The following is a 21,484-nucleotide window of genomic DNA, read 5'->3' on the forward strand; positions in this document are numbered from 1 at the left end:
ATAAAAGTAAAAGTGCACAAACTTGCTATAAGTCATCTGATTTGTATGATAGAATAATACAAGGAAAGAACTAAGGGTAAACTAATTGTACTTAATGTAATATTCATAAAAAATAATTTTGCTAAGTTTGGTAAGTTAATAATACTAAGTCTCTAACAAGTTATTGAAATAATTTATCTTTTCTCTTTCACACGCACATTTCCTCTTCAAATGCAACTGACAGCAGTCATATGGAAGCAAATTCTCTTTTCACCAAAATATGTGAAAGCTTTTATCCACAAGCTATTTTCTACATGAAAAAACAAATTTTGGGTGATACACAACTTACTTATACACACACAGCGATTTGGGTAAAGCTGGTTTTATATATATCCATTTTGCTTATTTTTGTTAGCTTTTAAAAATAATTGTCTCATACTGGAATATTTCATAATACCCACAATTTTACTTCATACTTAAAATAATCCATCATGTATGGTAGTTTTCCTTATTACTCTAAAGCTGAGAAAAACAAAATTGCAAGTGATAAAACTTCTTCAACATGATCTAATTTGGGGGAAAACTAAGAAATTTTTAATATACGTTTTACATTTGTGGACCACAGATCCATAAAATACAACAAAGCTCCAAAAAAACTGGCACTCTAAGGTAAGAATTCATACTCATGTTAAAGTCTAATCCTTTTACTGGATGTATTTTAAAGAATATTTAACACATGATAAACCAGAACCCATGTAAAAATAAGCCATATTATAAAAGGTTTAATAAATTACAGTCAAAGCACACAAAATAAGAAGAAAATGATCAAATGAACAACTGGTCTAGGAACAAAAGAAGCACAATCTGAACAGGATACAAAAGACTGTAAGATGGACACAGCAAATTTATTTTTTATTAAGACTGGTATTTGAGAAAAAGTAAATAAATTGTGCTTTAAAAGAGCTAAAGATTTGCTTCAGTGAAGTAAAAGTTCACTAGAAAAGCCTCTACAATTAAACAGTGAATTAGAAATAATTCACCTGAGGTTTGGGGCAGGAATTTACCTTTTCATAATCTGTATCTATATAAATTTGACCATAAAAGTCAGACTGTTTTTTGGGCTTCCACATTACTACTTACAGGTAACTAGGTTTATCAACAAAAAAGACCAGATCTTAAGCAACTTGTCTGGTTGTTAACAAATATTTATAAAACTATATTCATTAAAAAATTATATGATCTAGAATATTTAATAATCCAGACAAAATCAAAGGTATTTTGTGCTATTTCTCTTTTCTCCTGAAGAGTAAACACTACCTTGAAATGTTTCCACATAATGATTCCCAATATCACTCAAGAAATATACTATCTCAATAAAGAGGATTCTTCTTTATGAATTCTTTAGAAGTACGATTAAGAGACGGCTTTGCCTTTTCTCTTAGTTTAACAGAGAAATGCATTTAAATTATGTAAATTAAAGTGTCCTCAACTTATTTGATGCTTTAGACATTTAGTAAGCACATGAGATGTGCTACAAAACTTTAGGCCATAAGAGCCTTGAGAGCCCAAACAAGACTTTATTGAATTAGGAATGATCACAACAGTTTTAAGTACCCTTCAAGAAAGCAGTTTTTTTTTTTTAAAAAAGTCAGTATTCTAGTTTATCAAGCTGAGTATGTAATATATTTCAAATAAATGCTTTCATAACTTCACATCATCAATTAAGAAGAAAGGACATGTTTTGACAAAGAAATCATCTGTTCAAAGTAAAATGTTTCATTGCTAATACTCTACATTAACTACTATGCTTTAAAATTCTACTATCCTACTCACCTCCCTGCACAAAGTGATGGCATTAATTCTACTAAAGATAAATTTTTGGCTCACTAGATGAAAAAGGCATTTGAATTTAAGAGAAGTACTCTTCAGGGTCAATCTAACATTCCCACAGAAGGCCCTCAAATTCCAGTTTAAGAAATACTTGTGTGTAGTCGGTCGCTAAGTCATGTCTGACTCTTTGCGACCCTATGGACTGTAGCCCACCAGGCTCCTCTGTCCATGGGATTTTCCAGGCAAGAATACTGGAGTGGGTTGCCATTTCCTTCTCCAGGGGATCTTCTCGACCCAGGGATCAAACCCACATCTCCTACTTGGCAGGTGGATCCTTTACCACTGAGCCACCAGGGAGCCCTTTAAGAAACACTAGAGTACTTCCAAGTAAAACTCAACAAAACCTGTACATTACACATAAAAATACAATTACAACCAAAAATGGATTACATCAAGAGTTTTACTGTAAGCAGTCAAAAAAGAAGACACTGTAAGACAATTAAGAGATAACACTGCAATAAAGTCAGATAAGCCCACAACACACCATTTTCTATCTCCTATTCAAATAAGTTACCTGAATAACTGGCAAGTTCCTCAAGATACTATGCCTTGTTAAAAAATCACTGGCTTCAAGGGGTTGGGGGACAACCTCGCCATCCACTCACAGTTCAGAATCAACACCTGGCTCTACTTTCTTCCAGTAGTATTCCATCTATATGTTATTCTATAAGAAGAAAGTAGTTTCTAATTATAAAGCACCAGTGAATTTTATTCCACATTAAAGGAAGTTTTACAACAGGATTCCTGGGAAGGCACTTAAAGCTAACTAGTTAAAAGAAGAGCCCCAACAGATTTGTTTTTCATACTGCTGGCTCCTTAATACTATCCTCTTTACTTATATTATTTAACCTCTTGATCATTAGTTCCAATAAATTAAATGATGTTCAAATACAAATTAAAAAAGAAATGACCAGAAGGGACAAGCCCACATCCTGAGATGAATGAGGCAGAGTTAAGTTTGCTTCCAAAATAAGTGAGTTATGACTCTAAGAAGGTTAGACAATTAGAAAGAGCAAGAGAGTAAACCAAGCACGGCCTGAGTAAAACAGGGCTGTTGACTTTAGGATAAAGTAAGTTTTATTTAAATTTCCAGATTCAAAGTCTTAAAGGAATTTTTGGATAAGTAAGCAAAGTAAATTGTTTCATATATTTTATTTCTTTAAAGGGTTATCTATAATTTTTAAATGTTTCTTATAAAGACAAAACTATTTTCTTCAGGCCATAAATTGACAACTTATAAAATTTCATTTAAATTATATATTTTGGAATTAAATAAAAATGGGCAATATTCTTCAAATTCACAAGTTGTCCCCTGAAGAGTCATAAAGATTCAAATGTCTAAAAATCTAAGTGTTTACAGTCATCCCTCAGGACCTAAAGGCTACTGGTTCCAGCAGCCCCCAAGTTTACCAAAATCTGCAGATGCTCAAGCCCCATAGTTGGTCCTCTATACCCACAGGTCCTGTTATCCATGGATGCAGGGTCCATAGATATAGAGGGTTGATTGCATATTTGCTGAAAACAAATCTGCCTATAAGCAGAACCACACAGTTCAAACCCATGTTGTTCAAGGACTGACTGTACTTATAATACATTTAATACTAAAAGCCCAGTCATAATGTTGTAACACTCACTGTCAGAATGCTCAGTTCCGATAATTCAGTGATTCTAATACTTGACACAGTATTCCAGGAAAATTATCCTTATCAAACATTTAAGGGAAAAACTATTTTCCATTATTATATCAGTGTTTCACAAAGTCATACATAGTGATGTCATGAAGAAATAAAAACGGCAATCATTCTTTCTCAACCAAAAAGCAAAAAAAAAAAAAAAAGCAAAAACATATAATTATTTAAAATGCTATTCTCCCTAAGTAATCACTACTGTAATCACTCATTAAATTCACCACCAAAAACCAACCTTTACCTTAAATCCCAATAGAAATGTTATTATGGAAAAGCAACCTATTTACTTTTCTCCATATAATTAGGAATTAACATTCCTGAAGCTGTGACTTGACTGTAAATGTGAACACGGTTTTCATTTCACTGGGATATTGGATGGTTTAAGAGGAACGTAAAAACAGCGCTGCTGCTAGTCCAAAAAGACATCTTTTGTGTGAAGTAGAAAAAACACGGTCCTGTCTTCAGGAAACTTCACTGCCAACGGTCAGAGAATTGTGACAATTAGCAATGTAATTTGTACCAATGTAAATGGTACCCTTGAGTTGTGCACAATTACACCCAGAGTTCTCCCATGAGTCCGTATTCTCGTTTTTCTAATATATATTTTAACTAAATCCACAACATCAGAGCTAAGGTTCTCACATAACCAAAAAGAAGGGGGATTGGGATGGAGTGGTCCTCAACACAACTCCCCAAATCACGAAATGATAGTTAAAAAGATCACATATATGTCATGAACAACAACAATAATGATGATATACAGCTTCAATAATGGTCTTAATTTTCTCATAAGGCTAACTGATTTTGAGAACATTAATATATGAAACTTGCTCTTTCTAATATAAATGGAATTTTAAACTGATAGAATACAGAAAACGTAAAATTCACATTAAGAGTATACATACGATGCTGATTTATACTTATTGACAATACTATTTAATGGTTAGAAAACAAAATAACAACACAATAATCTTTCCAACTGTAAACTTTTCAGATAAAAAATATGCATAATATGTTGGCAACTTTCACAGAAAATCACAGCTAAACTTGCCCAATGTCCAGAAATGTATTTTATTATTAGCTGCATCAGAAATTACCCAAGAAGTCAAGACCAATAAATATTCTTTCTGATTGTGCAGAGATGAATATATGAGCTATACCATGAACAGAGTACACTGCCAAATATTAAGACTGTTTAAAACCTTTAAAATTCCACAAATTTCTGGTATGACAGACTTCTAAAATTCAAGAATTAAAATTTACAAAAATAAATACCACTCTTGACACTCAACGGACATCTTCACTTTAAGGCCTTTGTCACAAATCTGAATCTTTATTGTTCTGAAATAAATGTTATAAACGTAACTCAAAACAAAAACTTCAATATTCAGTCTCAGAAGAGGTGTGGCTCAACGCCCATAACATGTAACAAGAAAACGTCCTTTAAAAAAAAAAGGAAAAAAAAAAGTACTATGAGAAGTCTTTCATATGAATGAAAATGCACCCCTTAGGTTTTTTCCCCTCTCATCTCATTAGCCTGTACACACGTCAGGATCAAAAGGTTTGCATTTTCTTCACAATACTTCTTGCTATGATGCTTGACGAACTTTATGCCACTCAACAAATTCATCAAGAAGAACAGGCCCTAGAAATAAAAGAAACAACTTTTATTAGAATTCAGTGAACTTTACTCTTAAATTATATAAAACAAACTCTATGGTGACAATAGGGAACTGACCTTTCCCTTCTTTAGGTATTTTCCTTCCAGACTCCCTCTTCTACTTAATAGGTGCTTTCTTGGCCATTTGTTTTTGTTTTTTTTTTTTTAAAAAAAAAACAAACATAAGGGACTTTCCACAATGGATATTTGTAGAAACCACATTCTCAAGATTTAAGTGTTTTATGAACTCTCTGATAACTCGGTCAATATTAACCTCTTCCTTTTTCTAACTGCCCATGGCTTTCTGCCAATTAATTATTAAATAATCTGAAAAGTGTTTTGACGTAGTATTTCTGTTACCTCACCAAGAAGTGTGTAAGTGTACTGAAGGTGTGGCCATATACTGTTCCAGGTTCAAGACCTACTATAGATCTGAACACAAAGCAAGTACCTAATAAATATCAACACCTGCCTTAAGAACTATTGTAAAAAGATATTTTTATATTACAGGGAGTTCAAATTTACTTACTTACAGAAGTCAGACAGGCAATATTTAAACCTCACTGTTTATTGTTTGGAAATGTAGGGAAAACTCATTGCCATAAAGAAATATGCTTGCCCTATTCTTCTTACAACCCTCTGGTGAGCTCACTTTTTCTCTCGCTTTTAATGGGTATTTCTCTACTGTAAGAAAAACAGGAGATGACGAAGGAGCCTGGTAGGCTGCAGTCTATGAGGTCGCCAAGAGTCGGACATGACTGAGCGACTTCACTTTCACTCTTCACGTTCATGCATTGGAGAAGGAAATGGCAACCCACTCCAGTGTTCTTGCCTGGAGAATCCCAGGGACCGGGGAGCCTGGTGGGCTGCCGTCTATGGGGTCGCACAGAGTCGGACACGACTGAAGCGACTTAGCAGCAGCAGTAGCAGCATAATAATAAATGACAACTGAAAAGCAACCTAGATGTTGTCATACTGTGGACCAGCACACCAGAAAGCAAGTGCAACATAAGCCACTACGTGGTTTCAACCTAATTCCTATAGAAGAACACAGGAACACTTCTGTCAGATTTTGTAATTTTTCAAACAAATCTAGAAGCTATATTTTTATTCAAAACCTCTCAGTTAAAACGCTGACTCAAATGCACATGAAAATACGTATCTACAGGCCAGACATAGTCCTGGAGCTGCCAGTTTACTGCTGTAAGGTATTATTTATAAAAATATTAAATTTTACACTATTTTGTAAATGGAAGACATAATATATACAGAAAGAAATAAAGTTATCCTTTTTTCAGCATTTTGTTTCTTCAGTGTCACAGAAGTCCATTAACCTCAGTTTACATTTGGTGGCTCAGTGGTAAAGAATCTGCCTGCCAATGCAGGAGACCCGTGTTCAATCCCTGGGTTGGGAAGATCTCCTGAAGAAGGAAATGGCAACCCACTCCAGGATTCTTGCTTGGGAAATCCCATGGACAGAGGAGTCTGGAGAGCTATAGTCCATAAGGTCGCAAAAGAGTTCAACACGACTTAGCAACTAAACAGCAATAACAATCTGTTCTATACAATGCTTTGCAACATGAAAACAACACATGCAGCCAAACTTGTGATGGGAGTGAAAAACTTACAGCTCTAGAAAATTCATCTGGCTTATCTAAATAATTCATCATTGCCTCCAACACCTATGGCATCCTGGGTTTTCCACTCAAGGGGACTGACAGATATTTTAATCATAGTTTATTGACTGTTTACTCAATAATTTCTGAAGGAAGTTACTTTGACATTATTTGCCATATTGTGAATGGATATTATGATATTAAATTTAAAGCTTTTGCTACTATAGCTGTTTTGCGTTCCTATTTTTAAAATCATGACTGCACTTTTCTTACATAGTAAAATGCCAGGAAAGACAGGAATAAAGCAGAATTTTAGCTTCTAGCTGCAGAAATTATATTCTGAATTTAGCTATAGTGCTCTGCTACCAAGTAATTGAAAATATTTACCAGCACAGATTTTATAACGGTGCTCAATGTAAGTTCTCTACCTTCTATACCTGCCTCCCCCCTACACTTCCCACACAATTAAAACAAGAAGGTCTGTTAGGAAGTTTAAATTCTTTATAGTAATGCTACACAAATCCATGTTCTCATTCAATAGCTTTAAGAACTATATTTTCATAAGAAAACATTGTATTATATACTTACAAGCACCATCTTCATCATAGTTACTAAGATCGGCATGGACTGTTCTACTGAATTCTAACACATTGTACCACTGATCTTTGTTCATAACGCGATACTTTGATTGCTGTAGAAAACGATATAAACATTTGGATTACAGAACAAGCAATATCTATTAGGATTTGACTTCAATAAACATAGTTGTAACTTTGTTGTGATTTAGTCTTTCCTAAAACAGTTATTCCTCTTTTAATTATTTGTGTTTCTAAGAGAATTTTCAGGGTCATCTAGATGTTAACATCTTCAAATTTATTTTTTCCTTTTTTATTCCTGAGGAATAAAACAGCATCAAGGGCACTAACAAAAAGGGTAAAACTCAATAAATTTTTACCAATGTATATGCTGTGTAATCACCAGTGAGATCAAGCTATATAATGTTTCATATACACAGTAAACTCCCTCCTGCTGCTTCTCATTAAATTGTTTCTTTGCATAAGGTTATGCAACTTCAAATCTTTAGCCACAAGCTTGGGTTCAAGTCTTACCTCTGTCACTTAATTGAGTGACCTTGGGAAAGTTACTCATTGGCTAAGTAAAAATAAAACATAATTCAAAATGGTGTTATAAAGATTTTAAAAGATAATGTATGTTAAACACCCTCCACACAACAAACATTTGAAAATATTTAGTTCTCTCAGCAACCTTTACATGGGAATATTTTTACAAGGAATATTTATCTCTGTCCCCAAATTACTAATATGAGGAAGATAGGTAATATCCATCAACTAATCTACTTTATTAGGCTAAAAGATTTAAGTGTGCACATAAGACCTTTTTATACTACTGTCTCTTATCACAAGCTTTAATCAAAACTAATCTGGGGAACTTGCTATGATAAACAATCAGCTTCATGAGAAATTATTTTCAAAGCAAAAACATCTATATTCAAAAAATGGTAAGAAGTACACCAAATAAATAAAATAAAAGACAAAATAAAAGACAAAATTGCAAAAACAAAAAAACACTACCAAAGCAAGAAATGGAAAAAAAGGACAGTATCTTCTTAGAATCACCTTGAACAACAGGTACAAGAATAAAGCCTTTCTTCCAAAAGAATACTTCCTTTATAAATTCAGCATATATGTCTCAGTAATCACTATATCTAAGTACAATCTCATATTTGGGGACATAAAATATTAAACTTTCTAACTGTGGTGTTGGAGAAGACTCTTGAGAGTCCCTTAGACCACCTGACCTGCCTCTTGAGAAACCTATATGCAGGTCAGGAAGCAACAGTTAGAACTAAACATGGAACAACAGACTGGTTCCAAATAGGAAAAGGAGTACGTCAAGCCTGTATATTGTCACCCTGCTTATTTAACTTATATGCAGAATACATCATGAGAAATGCTGGGCTGGAAGAAGCACAAGCCGGAATCAAGATTGCTGGGAGAAATATCAATAACCTCAGATATGCAGATGACACCACCCTTATGGCAGAAAGTGAAGAGGAACTCAAAAGCCTCTTGATGAAAGTGAAAGTGGAGAGTGAAAACGTTGGCTTAAAGCTCAACATTCAGAAAATTAAGATCATGGCATCTGGTACTATCACTTCATGGGAAACAGAAGGGGAAACAGTGGAAACAGTGTCAGACTTTATTTTTCTGGGCTCCAAAATCATTGCAAATGGTGACTGCAGCCATGAAATTAAAAGACGCTTACTCCTTGGAAGGAAAGTTATGACCAACCTAGATAGCATATTGAAAAGCAGAGACATTACTTGGCCAACAAAGGTTTGTCTAGTCAAGGCTATGGTTTTTCCAGTGGTCATGTATGGATGTGAGAGTTGGACTGTGAAGAAAGCTGAGCGCCAAAGAATTGATGCTTCTGAACTGTGGTGTTGGAGAAGACTCTTGCGAGTCCCTTGGACTGCAAGGAGATCCAACCAGTCCATTCTGAAGGAGATCAGCCCTGGGATTTCTTTGGAAGGAATGATGCTAAAGCTGAAACTCCAGTACTTTGGCCACCTCATGTGAAGAGTTGACTCACTGGAAAAGACTGATGCTGGGAGGGATTGGGGGCAGGAGGAGAAGGGGACGACAGAGGATGAGATGGCTGGATGGCATCACCGACTTGATGGACATGAGTCTGAGTGAACTCCGGAAGTTGGTGATGTACAGGGAGGCCTGGCGTGCTGCGATTCATGGGGTCGCAAAGAGTCAGACACAACTGAGCGACTGAACTGAACTCAACTGAACTCAACGGGACTGCAAGGAGCTCAAACCAGTCCATCCTAAAGGAAATCAATCCCGAATATTTATTGGAAGGATTGATGCTGAAGCTGAAGCTCCAATACTTTGGCCAACTTGATGGGAAGAACCGACCCACTGAAAAAGACCCTGATGCTGGGAAAAATTGAAGGCAGGAGGAGAAGGGGACAACAGAGGACGTGATGGTTGGATGGCATCACCGACTCGATGGACATGAGTTTGAGCAAGCTCCAGGAAATGGTGAAGGACAAGGAAGCCTGGCGTGCTGCAGTCCATGGGGTCGCAAAGAGTAAGACACTACTGAGCAACTGAACAACAAGATATTAAAAGTTTATTCTAATTCTTTAGATTGAGCCTAAGCTTTAATACTAAAATTGGTTCTCTTAAATTGATTTTTTCAGTCTAATATTCTGTATATAGAAAGAAACTTGATTTAGAAGCTTGAGATTTGTACACTAGCATCAATTCTCTCCTGAAAAATCCCAAGAAACTAATTTTACATTAAGGGCATTTGTGCTAAAATATATTTTTTGAAGATTTATCTTTTTTTTTTTTTGAAGGGAGAAGATCTGTGAGGAAAGGAATATACACAGCTTATGCACAAAATATATTAATGAACATGAACTCATGTCTAAATGAGAGCAGATAGGTATACATTTAAACAAATTTTCAACCACTTATACAGATTTTTTTAAAAGCTACCGTCTTTTTGTTTTTATTCATTCAAAGGTATGCTGTTCATTCAGCTGAAGTTTTTAAATATTATTTTAAAAATAAAAATATATACATACCTCTAGGTACTGGTAAAATACTGAAAACAGTGGCCATGTCCTTCCAAGGAGAAGAGCTAACATAGACTTAGCAGTATCAATATCAAGGCTTCTCTGATCTTTATCCTAAAACAAAAGATAAAAAAGTTTTCCTAAGTGTGGTTTCAAGATAATAAAAAAAATATTAAAATTGCAAACATGCAAATTTCACCTACCCTTGCAAAATCAAAGGCATATCTGTAAATATTCTTAAACGAAGAAATATCATTCAACTGTGAGCGCAAAAAGTCAAATTTGTTCTGTAACTTTTCTGTGCAGTCACACCTTAAATTAAAAAATCAAATGTTATATAATTAAGAAAATTAAATAAAAGTATCTTTGGGGGTTAGAATGAATGCATTAAATAAAAAAGTGAGCACATTTATGAAGTTAGGTTACATTTAAAATCTCTGATTCACAAATTTAGAATAACTGTTGCCTTCTATCTACCAATACAATGCAAAAGGGAAAAAGGGAAAAGAAAACCTGGCAATCTATGAAAGGTCACTCCAATAACTTTTCTTTAAAAAAAAAAACACCCACAACTCAAGCATAACCTCGAATAAAATCACAAATATTTGGTAAAAAGAAACATACTAAGATATATGCTTTTACCACACATAAAGTTAAAATGACAGAACAAATAAAATTAATCAGGCCTCTGACACAAATTCTCAGGCACCATCTTGGTGAAAGAGACTAACCATGATTGCTTTTAAAAGTTTAGTAGGTAATCCAGAGGAAATACATTATATTAGTGATTCAGTTATAAACTCAGATTCCTACTACATTTTTAGTAAACAAAAAATCTAAGTATATCAGTGACAGCACCTAACTTTACATCAGGTACATATACAAAAGAATGCAAACAAGTAATAGATGTTATCTCTAAAGGTACAGCTAACTAAATATAAGGAACTAAAGAGATGGGATGTTCCAAAGTATTATTGGCTTTCTGACTTTACCTGGGTTGATTTACTCCATTATTTAGCAAGAAATAAGGCAGACAAAGCCTTTCACAATTGGCATAAACTTCCAATCTCATCTCCAGCCAGGGCCCAATATCCTTAAAATGTAACTGTGCTCTAGTTATAATTCACTTACCATTTCCAAATGCCATATCTATGCTTTAAGCACATATTATTTTATCTACTTGATATGCTGTTCCTTTTAATATTTTGTCAAAAAATTTCTCATCAAAACTAACTCACAGTTTGTCCTCTCTGAGATCATCTGACTCCCTTCAATCAAATTAGCTGTGCCATCTACTGTGACGAATAGTTTTCCACGCAAAACTGATTTCAGTACTCATGACAACACACCTAGCATTCTCAGATTTAACCAAGCCTTTCACTGTTCTAAATCAACAATGTGATGTGTAGTAACTTATCAGTTTATTAATGTGTAAAATATCTGAATAAATTTCTAGTGTTGCTTAACGCTTGCATTCTTAGAATAAGCCAAACTTGGTCATGTTACCTGTTTTATACACTGCTGGATATTTTGCTTTGTTCATAAATGAGACTGGCTGTAAATTTCATTCTTTCACATTTTTTTTGCTAGTCTTGTAACAAGCTTATAACATAAGCCTCAAAAAACCAAAATGAAAAATGGTACACTTTCTTCTGTTTTCCAAAAAAAGTTTACTCAACATTGGATTCAGGATATGAACAAACTCAGTAGCTGAAAAACCACCTGGGCCTTTTTACTAAGAAAAGAAAAACCTTTAAACTACTAAATCAGCATTTTAAATGGTTATTAGACCATTCAGATTTTTTTATGTCTTTTTGAATCAGTTTTGGTCCTTTATACACTTTTCTGATTACTTATTTCACATATAATTTTACTTAAATATGCCAATTAAAATACTTATAATATTTTCTAACATGATTATTATATATTTTTGCCTTTTTTTTGTTCTTCTTGATTACCTCATCAGAATTTCTTAATTCTCTCAATTGTATCTTTTTTCTGTTTTACCAGGGTTTGAACATTTTTTATCTCCTTTCTTCTTTTTTCTTTGGGTTAATCCTTTTCTTAAATTAGATACCAGTTCATTTGGTTTTAGACCTTCCCCCCCCCTTTAATATAATATTTAATGCTACAGACTTCCCTCTACAATTTTAGCTTCACCCAAAGCTTTGTCAGTATTAACTGGTTTGATTATTCACTTGTAAATAAGGCCTTTACAAGGGTGATTTCCAGAGGAGCTATAAGGATAAAGTCTTGCTAGAATAGGTTTAAAAGAGCGAAAGAGGAGAAACTAGAGAAAAGAAGCCTAGACAACTGCTTTCAAAGGATCTGTTTCTAAAATGGAGCAGAGAAAAGAGGCAGTAGAGTACGATGGGGAAGGAAGGCAGAAAGTTCACTTTAAGAAAAAATAAGAGAAACAACTTGCTTCTAAGAAGATGAAGTGTTATTTCACATTTCTCCTGTTAATTCAATTAAAAGCCCTATACATTATATAAAAAACAAACATAAAACAAACAAACAAACATAAAAAGACTCTGAAAGAATCTGAGAAATGATATAGTAGCATGTTCCCTGGGTTTTCTTCTTGCCTCATCTATCCCAGCTTGGAGCTGAAGGAGTCAGCAAAACAGAAATGCCAATGAGGGCAGACAAAAAATAAACAAACACAAAAGCCTGCTCTCCCCCTCTAGCCCAAAGTAAGCAATCTGGCAAGACAGAAATCGTTAAGGGAAAAAAACAACAAACCACTCTTCTCCAGTCAAACACCAAAGAGAAAACTGGCTCAACCCCTACCAACGCCAGCAAAGCCTGAATGGGGGGAACTGAATGGTCCACCCTCACCAGGATATGGGGCGCTCTGGGGGCTCAGTGGTCAAGAGTCCTCCTGCCAACGCAAGGGACTCAGGTTGGATCCCTGAATTGGGAAGACCCCCTTGAGGAGGAAATGGCACCCCATTCCAGTATTCTTGCCTGGAGAATGCCATGGACAGATAGCTTGGCAGGCTAGAGTACATGGGGTCACAAAAGAGTCAGACACGACTTAGGGACGAAACAACAAACAAAACACTAGGATATAAGCAGGTCGCCCTCTCAAATTCTGCAGTGTCAGCGGAAACCACAAGGTACTCCCATCAGGCAGTGAAAAGCAGACACTCCTCCTCCACTCTGGGAGTGTCAGAGGAGGATGTCGAGTCAAGGCTGTCAGCTTTACCCAGGACCGCGGCCATCACTCCAGCAGTGTCAGTGGAGACCAAGCATCTGCGGAGGCCTCTCACCTCCGCTGACAGTAATGAGGACCCCTCCCCAGGCGTCAAGGATGCAGAGAGGAACTTCACTTTCTATGGGAGCCTGAAACTAATGAGGCAACAGCCCTCAACTCTCCCGCCCAAGTGGTATTAGAGGAAGCTAGCTAAAACAGAAGCCTCAAGTAAGATCCAGACTTTCATAACAAAATCATACTCCAATCTTCCAGGTTTCAATTAAAAAAAAAATTGCGGGCCATAGCAAGAACCAAGATCTCAAACATCAAAAGGGCAATCAATAGATGCAAACCCTGAAATGCTAAAGATGTTCAGAATCACTCAACTCAGATTTTAAAGCAGTTATAAAAATGCTCCAGTAAGCAATCAAGAAGAAATTAAAACAAATGAAAAGATACAAACTATCAGCAAAGAAACTGAAAGTCTAAGGAAAGAAATATATAACAAAAGAACCACAATTTTTGAACTGTAAAATACAGGGCAGACTTAAGCCCTAATACATCAGTAATTACATCAAATATAAGTGTTTTAAATTAACCAATTGTAAGATTAGAGACTGACAGAGTGGAACAACAACAACAAACACCATAAACTATGCTGTTCAGAAGAAACTGACTTTAAATATAACAATATAGGCGGGCTGAAAGTAAAAGAATAGAAAATGATATACTGTACAAACAACTAAAAGAAATGAGAGGTGGCTAAACTAGTATCAGCTAATGCAGACTTCAGAGCAAAGAATATTACATAATGACAAAAGGTCAATCCACCAAGAAGATGGAACAATCCCAAACATGTGCACCAGATGAGAGCTGCAAAATATAAGGAGAAATAAACAAATTCACAATTACAGTTAGATTTCAATCTCTCTCTCTCTCAGCAATTGACAGAACAACACAGAACATCAGTAAACGTGTAGAAGAATTCAACACCAACAATCAACAGGATCCAATGGACATGGAAAGAACATTCTACTCAATGGCAACAAAATACTTCTTTTCAATCCTAAACCATAAAACAAATCTTCACAGATATAAAATAATTGAAATCACACAGAATATGTTCTTCGACCACAATGAGGCCAAACTAGAAGGTAAAACTTAGAAATTAAACAACCAACTCCTAAATAGTCCATAGGAATGGAAACCAAAAAATATACTGAACTGAATGAAAATGAAAACATATATCAAATTGTTTGAGATACAAAACAGTGCTAAGAGGGAAATTTATAGCACTAAATATAAATACAAACATTAAAGAAGAAAGCAGTCTCAGTCAACAATCTAAGCTCCTGCCTTTGAAATCTTATCTAGATTCCAAAAATAGGAGCTTAGATTATTGAAAAAGACCAGATTGAATCTATGGCAAGTAGGAAAAGTAAATAATTAAATTATCAGTATCAGGAATGAAACAAAGCATATCATTAGACCTGCAGGTATCAAAAGGATATAACTTTGATAACTTAAGAAGAAACAGACTCAGAACTTCCCTGGTGGCCCCGTGATTAGGAATTCTCTCTCCAGGACTTCCCTGGTGGCTCAGAGGTCAAGAATCCACCCGTCAATACAGGAGACATGGGTTCGATCCCTGATCCAGGAAGATCCCACATGCCTCAGAGCCCTAAGCCCATGCGCCACAACTCGAGAACCTGGAAGCTGCAACTACTGAGCCCACAAGCTACACCTGCACGGCTCTGCATGAGAAGCTACCGCAGTGAGAGGCCCACACACAACTAGAGAGCAGCCCCTGCTCCTTGCAACTAGAGAGAAGTCCTTGCAACAATCAAGACCCAGCACCGCCCTAAAGGGATGAATGAATAAACAAATAAATAAAAAAAAAAAAATTTTTTTTTAAGAATTGACTTTCCAATGTAGATGAGGCGGATTCGATCCCTAATGAGGAAACTAAGATCCCACATGCTGCAGGGCAACTTACTTCATGCTCTGCAACAAGAGAAGCCCCCATGCAACACAACAAAAACCCAACATAGCCAAAAACAAAACAGGTGACATGGACCAATATTTGAGTTGTGTAACTATTAAACTATTAAATAAACTGAATTCAAAAGTTAGAAACATCTATAAAAGACATATACAGGTTCCGGTGGTTTTACTGGAGAATTTCACCATCTTTGAAGATCAATTCTACAACTTCCTTCAAAAAATAAAGTATAAGCAAAAACTTTCCAATTTATTTTATAGAGCCAGTATTACCTTAACCCTAAAATCAAGGACAATTAAAAAAAAAATCATCACAAGGAAAAAAATGTACAGCTATATATACTGATGGATGTTAATGACTTATTATGGTGATAGTATTGCAGGAATCAAATCCATGTCACCTATGTCTCCTGCATTGCAGATGGATTCTTTACCCACTGAGCTACCTGGGAAGCCCTTAATTTTGTAATATATACAAATATTGAATCCTTATGTTTTACATCTGATGCTAATATAACATTTTATGTCCATTATAACTCAATAAGAAAAAGAAAATAAAGTTATAGACCAATATCCCTCATGAGTCCTTAACAAAATATTAGCAAATAGAATTAAACAATATATAATTATATACCATGATCAAGTGGGATTTATTCTAAGTATGCAAGACTGATTCAGTACTCACAAAAAAATTAACATAAGCACATTAATGGGCTAAAAAAAGAAAAACCACATGACTATATGACTTAATGCAGAAAGTGTATTTAAAGTATTTAATATCTATTCACCTTAAAACTCACAAAAAAACAGAAAGAGAACTTGCTCAATTTGATTAAAAAAAAAAAAAAGAAACCTACAAACAACCTACCAATAACAATACTTAATGGTGAAAAACTGTTCTTTATCTCTAACATGGGGAACCAAAACAGGATGTCCACTATCACCACACTTATTCAACATAGTAGTAGACATTCTAGCCAATGCAATATGTCAAGGAAAAGAAATAAAAGATGTACAGACCAGAAAAGAAATAAAACTGGCCCTATTTTGTGTCATAATCATATGACACAATTGTCCATGTGGAAAACCCAAAGAACACACACACAAAAATCTTAGAATAAGTGTGTTCAGCAAGTTCACAGGATACAGGACATTCAAAAATTAATTCTATTTCTATATATTAATAATGAACATACGGATGCTAAAATTAAACATAGAATATTTATAGTGACTAAAATAAAGATGAAATATTTAGGTTTAAATCTTAGAATACATGTATGTACAGGACGTCCATGTTTTACAAAAAAATGATGAAAGAAACCAAGCACCAAAGTAAATGATGACATACCTATCTTGGAAGAGTCAAAGAGTAAAGATGTCAATTCTTCTCAAATTCACATGCACTTTAACAAGAATCTCAGTAAGATTTTTTGTAAATATGTAAGATTATTCTAAAATTTTTGGAAAAGCAAAGAGACTGTAGTAGCGGGACATCTCTGGTGGCCCAGTGGTTAAGACTCCATACCTAGCATAGGTTTCACTCTCTGGTCAGGGAACTAAGATTCCACATGCCACACAGTGTGACCAAGAAAGAAAAAGGAGGTTGAAAGAAACTGTAGTAGCTAAAAAAAAAATCGAGAAAAGATCAGTCAGTCTACCTGACTTCAAGACTGAGTACATAGTAATGCAGACTGTGTGGTCGTGGAAGAAGATCAACAGAACAGAACAGGGAACCCAGAACAGACTACACAAGTAAGGCCAGATGCTTTTTGATGAAGGTAAAATTCAATAGGAGAAAGAGTTTCTGCACCAAATGGTGGTGGTACAAATGGACATCCACAGATAAAGAAATAAACCAAAATCTAAGTCTCATACCTTTGATAGAAATCAATTCAAAATGCATTACTGATTTAAAAGTAAAATGTAAAAATATAAAACTTCTAGGAAAAAAAAATAAGGAAAAATCCTCAGGATCTATGGCTAGGCAAAGAATTCTTAGACTTGACACTTAAAACACATAAGAAGGAAAAAACTAATAAACCAGACATCATCAAAATTTAAAACTTTTATTCTGTATAAAAGTCCTTGTAAGAGAATAAAAACACAAGCTACAGACACGGAGAAAACATTTTCAAGCCACATATTCAATGAAGGACTTAAATCTAGAATATAGAGAACACAGTCAAAATTCGCAGAACAGACTCAAAATTAATTTTAAAAAATCAATCCACTATAGCTCTTAGCCTCTTTTCTATTTTCCTCAAATATGGTAGGTCACCATTTATATCCATCTCCTTTGCAGTTAGTTCATCTACTGAGTTTTAAATCTTTTATATATTTTGCTTTTAGAAATTATCTGAAATCTGATCATCTGAGACCATTCTTTTTTTAATACACATAAATGTAGTTATTTTATACTGAGATGTAATAACTCAAAATACTAGCCTTAAAGAGTCTTATTTTGAAGTTTAAGATCTGTTTCCTAACTTGTTTAGTGATTTTTGATTGTTAACGATCACTGAACTTTTCTCTGAAGAAATTGAGGCTTCTGTTTAAAATGCTTTCCTGTACAGAACTGCTTCCACTAAACACATGGGAGTACTAATTACCTGAGACAAGACTAAAATGCATTTTTGGATTGTGTCTACATCCTCATGACAAACAGCTCCTTTTTTTGACGATGCCTCTCAGCTTGCAGGATCTCAGTTCCCAACCAGCAACTGAACCCAGCCAGGACCATGAAAGTGAAAGTCTTGAGATCCTAACCAACAGGGAACTCCCCAAAAAGCACTTTTAGTTAGGAATTCTCTCAACTAGAAGCCCTTTGTCTCCAACTGCATATGTCAAACCAAGCCCAAGCAAACAAGTCTCCATCTTTTGGATAGATTTGGCATCAATAACTAAATGTGCGAGGTTTTAACATGATTCTCATTGCAATTTGTCTACAGTTTGCAACAGGCATAAAAGGTTAACCCAGCTGACTAAGAACAGGCAGGTATCCTCAGGGTAAATGCCAGCTCCACAGAGCCCTATGGAATTACCATCTCTCATAATTTTTGGCTTCTGATTTATTTTTCTATAGTCAAGTACAAGTATGTTTTTTAAAAGATGTTTCATATTTTAACCAACATTTAGGTGTGTAATATGGGAAATGATTTGTTTGCATACTTAGGATGCCGTAACTGCCAGAAATGGAAATCAAAGTTTGGATAAGTTAATCATCTAATTTGTCTGGGGCCTACTTCCTTACATATGAATAAGTACACAAAATGTTTCAAGAAGAAATAAGAAAAATTTATTCTTATCATTTATGAGAAATTTATTATTTACTATTTCAATAAATGGCTTCTACTAGTGCAAACATTCTTCATTCTATGAAAAAGTTTTAATGAAAGCTGAAAATGCAGTTAACTTCTACCAGAAGAATACGCAAAAGAAACAAATTCTGAGATTACATGCTATTATAATAGTGTTTGAAAACTGGGACATCTCAAAACTTCAGTATCTCCTGAGTTGTCAACTGAGAATGTTCCGAAGGTCCTAGTACTAGAAGTGACTAGTCACAGGTGCTCCTGTTCCCACCAGGACCTACCTTTAAGTAGGGGCCTAGTTTTCTATATCTTTAGAGCTTCTTCAAGCAGCTTTTCACATTTTTTTTAATGATGTGACTCACATTTTCACACAAAATCTTAACAGACTTGAGATTCCAAAGGGAAAACAAGTTAAAGGATACCTCCCTACTTTAAAAGCTTTTTTTCTCTCAATACTTCCAGAATTCAAAAATCATCGTCATAGGTTTAACATGGGGCCTGGCATATAGGCCCAAGCATTCCAAAACTGTCTGTTAAATAAAGGTATGAATATCAAAAATAAAACACAAAGTAGATGATGTATTACAAAAGGTTTCAAAATTCCCATCTGGGAAAAGGTTAGTGGAAAACTATAGTTCAAACAGAATTGTTAAGCATGTAAGTAGTGACTGACAAGTCTCTCTAGGAGATAATCTAAGAGATTACAATCCCTTCCAAATATTTTACATTCCACAGTTGTGTGTGCTCAGTTGCTTGGTCATGTCTGACTCTGTGACCCTGTGGATGGTAGGTAGCCCACCAGGATCCTCTGTCCATGCAATTTCCAGGTAAGAACACTGGAATGGGTTGCCATTTTATTCTCCAGGGAGATACACAAAGTAACAATATTACTTAGGATGAGACCTCAATAATACAGAGATAAAGAACAAAGTTTCAAGTCAAACAGAGAATTGAAATTCCAATTTTTCCACTTTCAGCCATGTGGCTTTAGGCAAGTTAATCTTTTCCAGTCTCTTTCTCATTTTAAAACCACAAAAACAATGAGACAGCCATAGGGTTACTAATGAGGGTCATGTATTAAATGTGTAACACAATTCTTAGCTTGACAGGCTGAGTTAACGGGCTTGAAAATCGTCTTCACATGGGTGGCTCTCTCCAAACTATCATTCCTAATGGCTCCTCTACACCTTCAGCAGAGAAAAAATTTAATAGAACTGACAGTCAATGTTTCTTCTTAGAGAAAAGTGAAAAAAATTAGAACACAAACTTCCACATTTATCACAAACATCATAAAGACATGGCTGAACCCAGCAAAACCAGTAAACATGCCCAAGCTATTATTAACACGCAATTCTGATATTTAATCTAGCTCCAAAATAGACTCACAGGAGTTAATAATCTTGATACCTCTTAAGGTAGGAAGAATATTTCTTCTGAACTAAAAAGAAACACATACTGTAAGTAGTATAGCATGAAAATAAGAATAGTCTATTTTTGAATATCAGATTATAGTTTTCAGGGAACACTGGCACAATACGATAACCATCTTCAAAGTCACTGCTGTTAGAATGAATAGAAATGGGTTTAAATTTCAACATAAAGGCTTGGGGATTAATTTCCTGAATATTGTTAAACATTCTATTAACAAGAGAGACTTGAATTTCTGCTTCATTAATGACCTTTAAAATGAGAGAAAATCTTCATTTAGGTCTAAGTGAGGTTCTCTTCCTTAATCTTCAAGCCCCAATAAGAATGCTGTGACACACTGATGCTGTAATAGGAAGGATTTTCTTCACAAAGTTGTGGATTTAGAACATTCTCTGAATCAGGTCTATTGACCACAACAATACAAAAAATCCACCTCTGCAGGCATCTGGAAATGTGGAGAGGGGACATTCTGAACAGTCATGGTGACTCTGCGGGAGAGCAAAGGGGAAGAACCACACCAACGACAACTGGTACTTGGGCCCCAAATGCTAAGTGAATGATAAATCACATGCCACACACAGTATAGCATACAATCTACTCAACTCTTCTACTCGCACCAAAAAAAATTATATAAATGTTCCCCATTCCTCTCTCCTTTAAGAAAGTAAAGTCTGTCAAGCCTTTACTCTTCAAAGCACAGAGCTCAATACAGAGACCAGAAGGTATACAATCTGTAGGCTACTGGAAGACAGCTTAGTGTACTAGTGTTCTCATCAGGTGCTATTCTTTCCCCTCTTTCTTCATGATCATAATCAAGTATACTCTTTCCAAAGATCTATGCCCGCAATTTTCTCTAGCAGCACCATAACTCATCTTCACTCCAACAACAAACTTTCAGCGGGTACATATGAGAAAAGTCCTTTGCTCCAGTAAGTATGGCAGAATAAAATTTTCAAGTATCCTTGGAATCTTGCCGCTATAGATGCAAGGAAGAAGATCCATATGCAACATTTTGTGTGTAGCAACATCTGTGCATTTTAACGGGGATAGGGTTCACAGTTTTCCTAAGATTTTCAAGAGTATATGATCTTAAAAC

The 21,484-nt window shown here is 35.1% G+C and overlaps 1 protein-coding gene across 3 annotated transcripts in view; it reads right to left on the reverse strand.

Annotated features, from left to right (window-relative positions):
• Window positions 1-1,536: 1,536 nt before the first annotated feature.
• Window positions 1,537-21,484, reverse strand: part of DCUN1D5 (defective in cullin neddylation 1 domain containing 5) — a 31,956-nt gene continuing 12,008 nt past the window's right edge. For all 3 annotated transcript variants that reach the window (XM_025267022.3, XM_006063067.4, XM_025267021.3), the window contains 4 exons: window positions 10,653-10,761; window positions 10,459-10,563; window positions 7,422-7,524; window positions 1,537-5,202 (listed from right to left, as the gene is read on the reverse strand). In XM_025267022.3, coding sequence (XP_025122807.1) covers window positions 5,147-5,202; window positions 7,422-7,524; window positions 10,459-10,563; window positions 10,653-10,761 — 373 coding nt within the window. In that variant the 3' untranslated portion in view covers window positions 1,537-5,146. The remainder of the gene's footprint in view (window positions 5,203-7,421; window positions 7,525-10,458; window positions 10,564-10,652; window positions 10,762-21,484) is intronic.

This window comes from Bubalus bubalis, chromosome 16 (genome assembly GCF_019923935.1).
Source record: "Bubalus bubalis isolate 160015118507 breed Murrah chromosome 16, NDDB_SH_1, whole genome shotgun sequence".
Taxonomy (NCBI): Eukaryota; Metazoa; Chordata; class Mammalia; order Artiodactyla; family Bovidae; genus Bubalus; species Bubalus bubalis.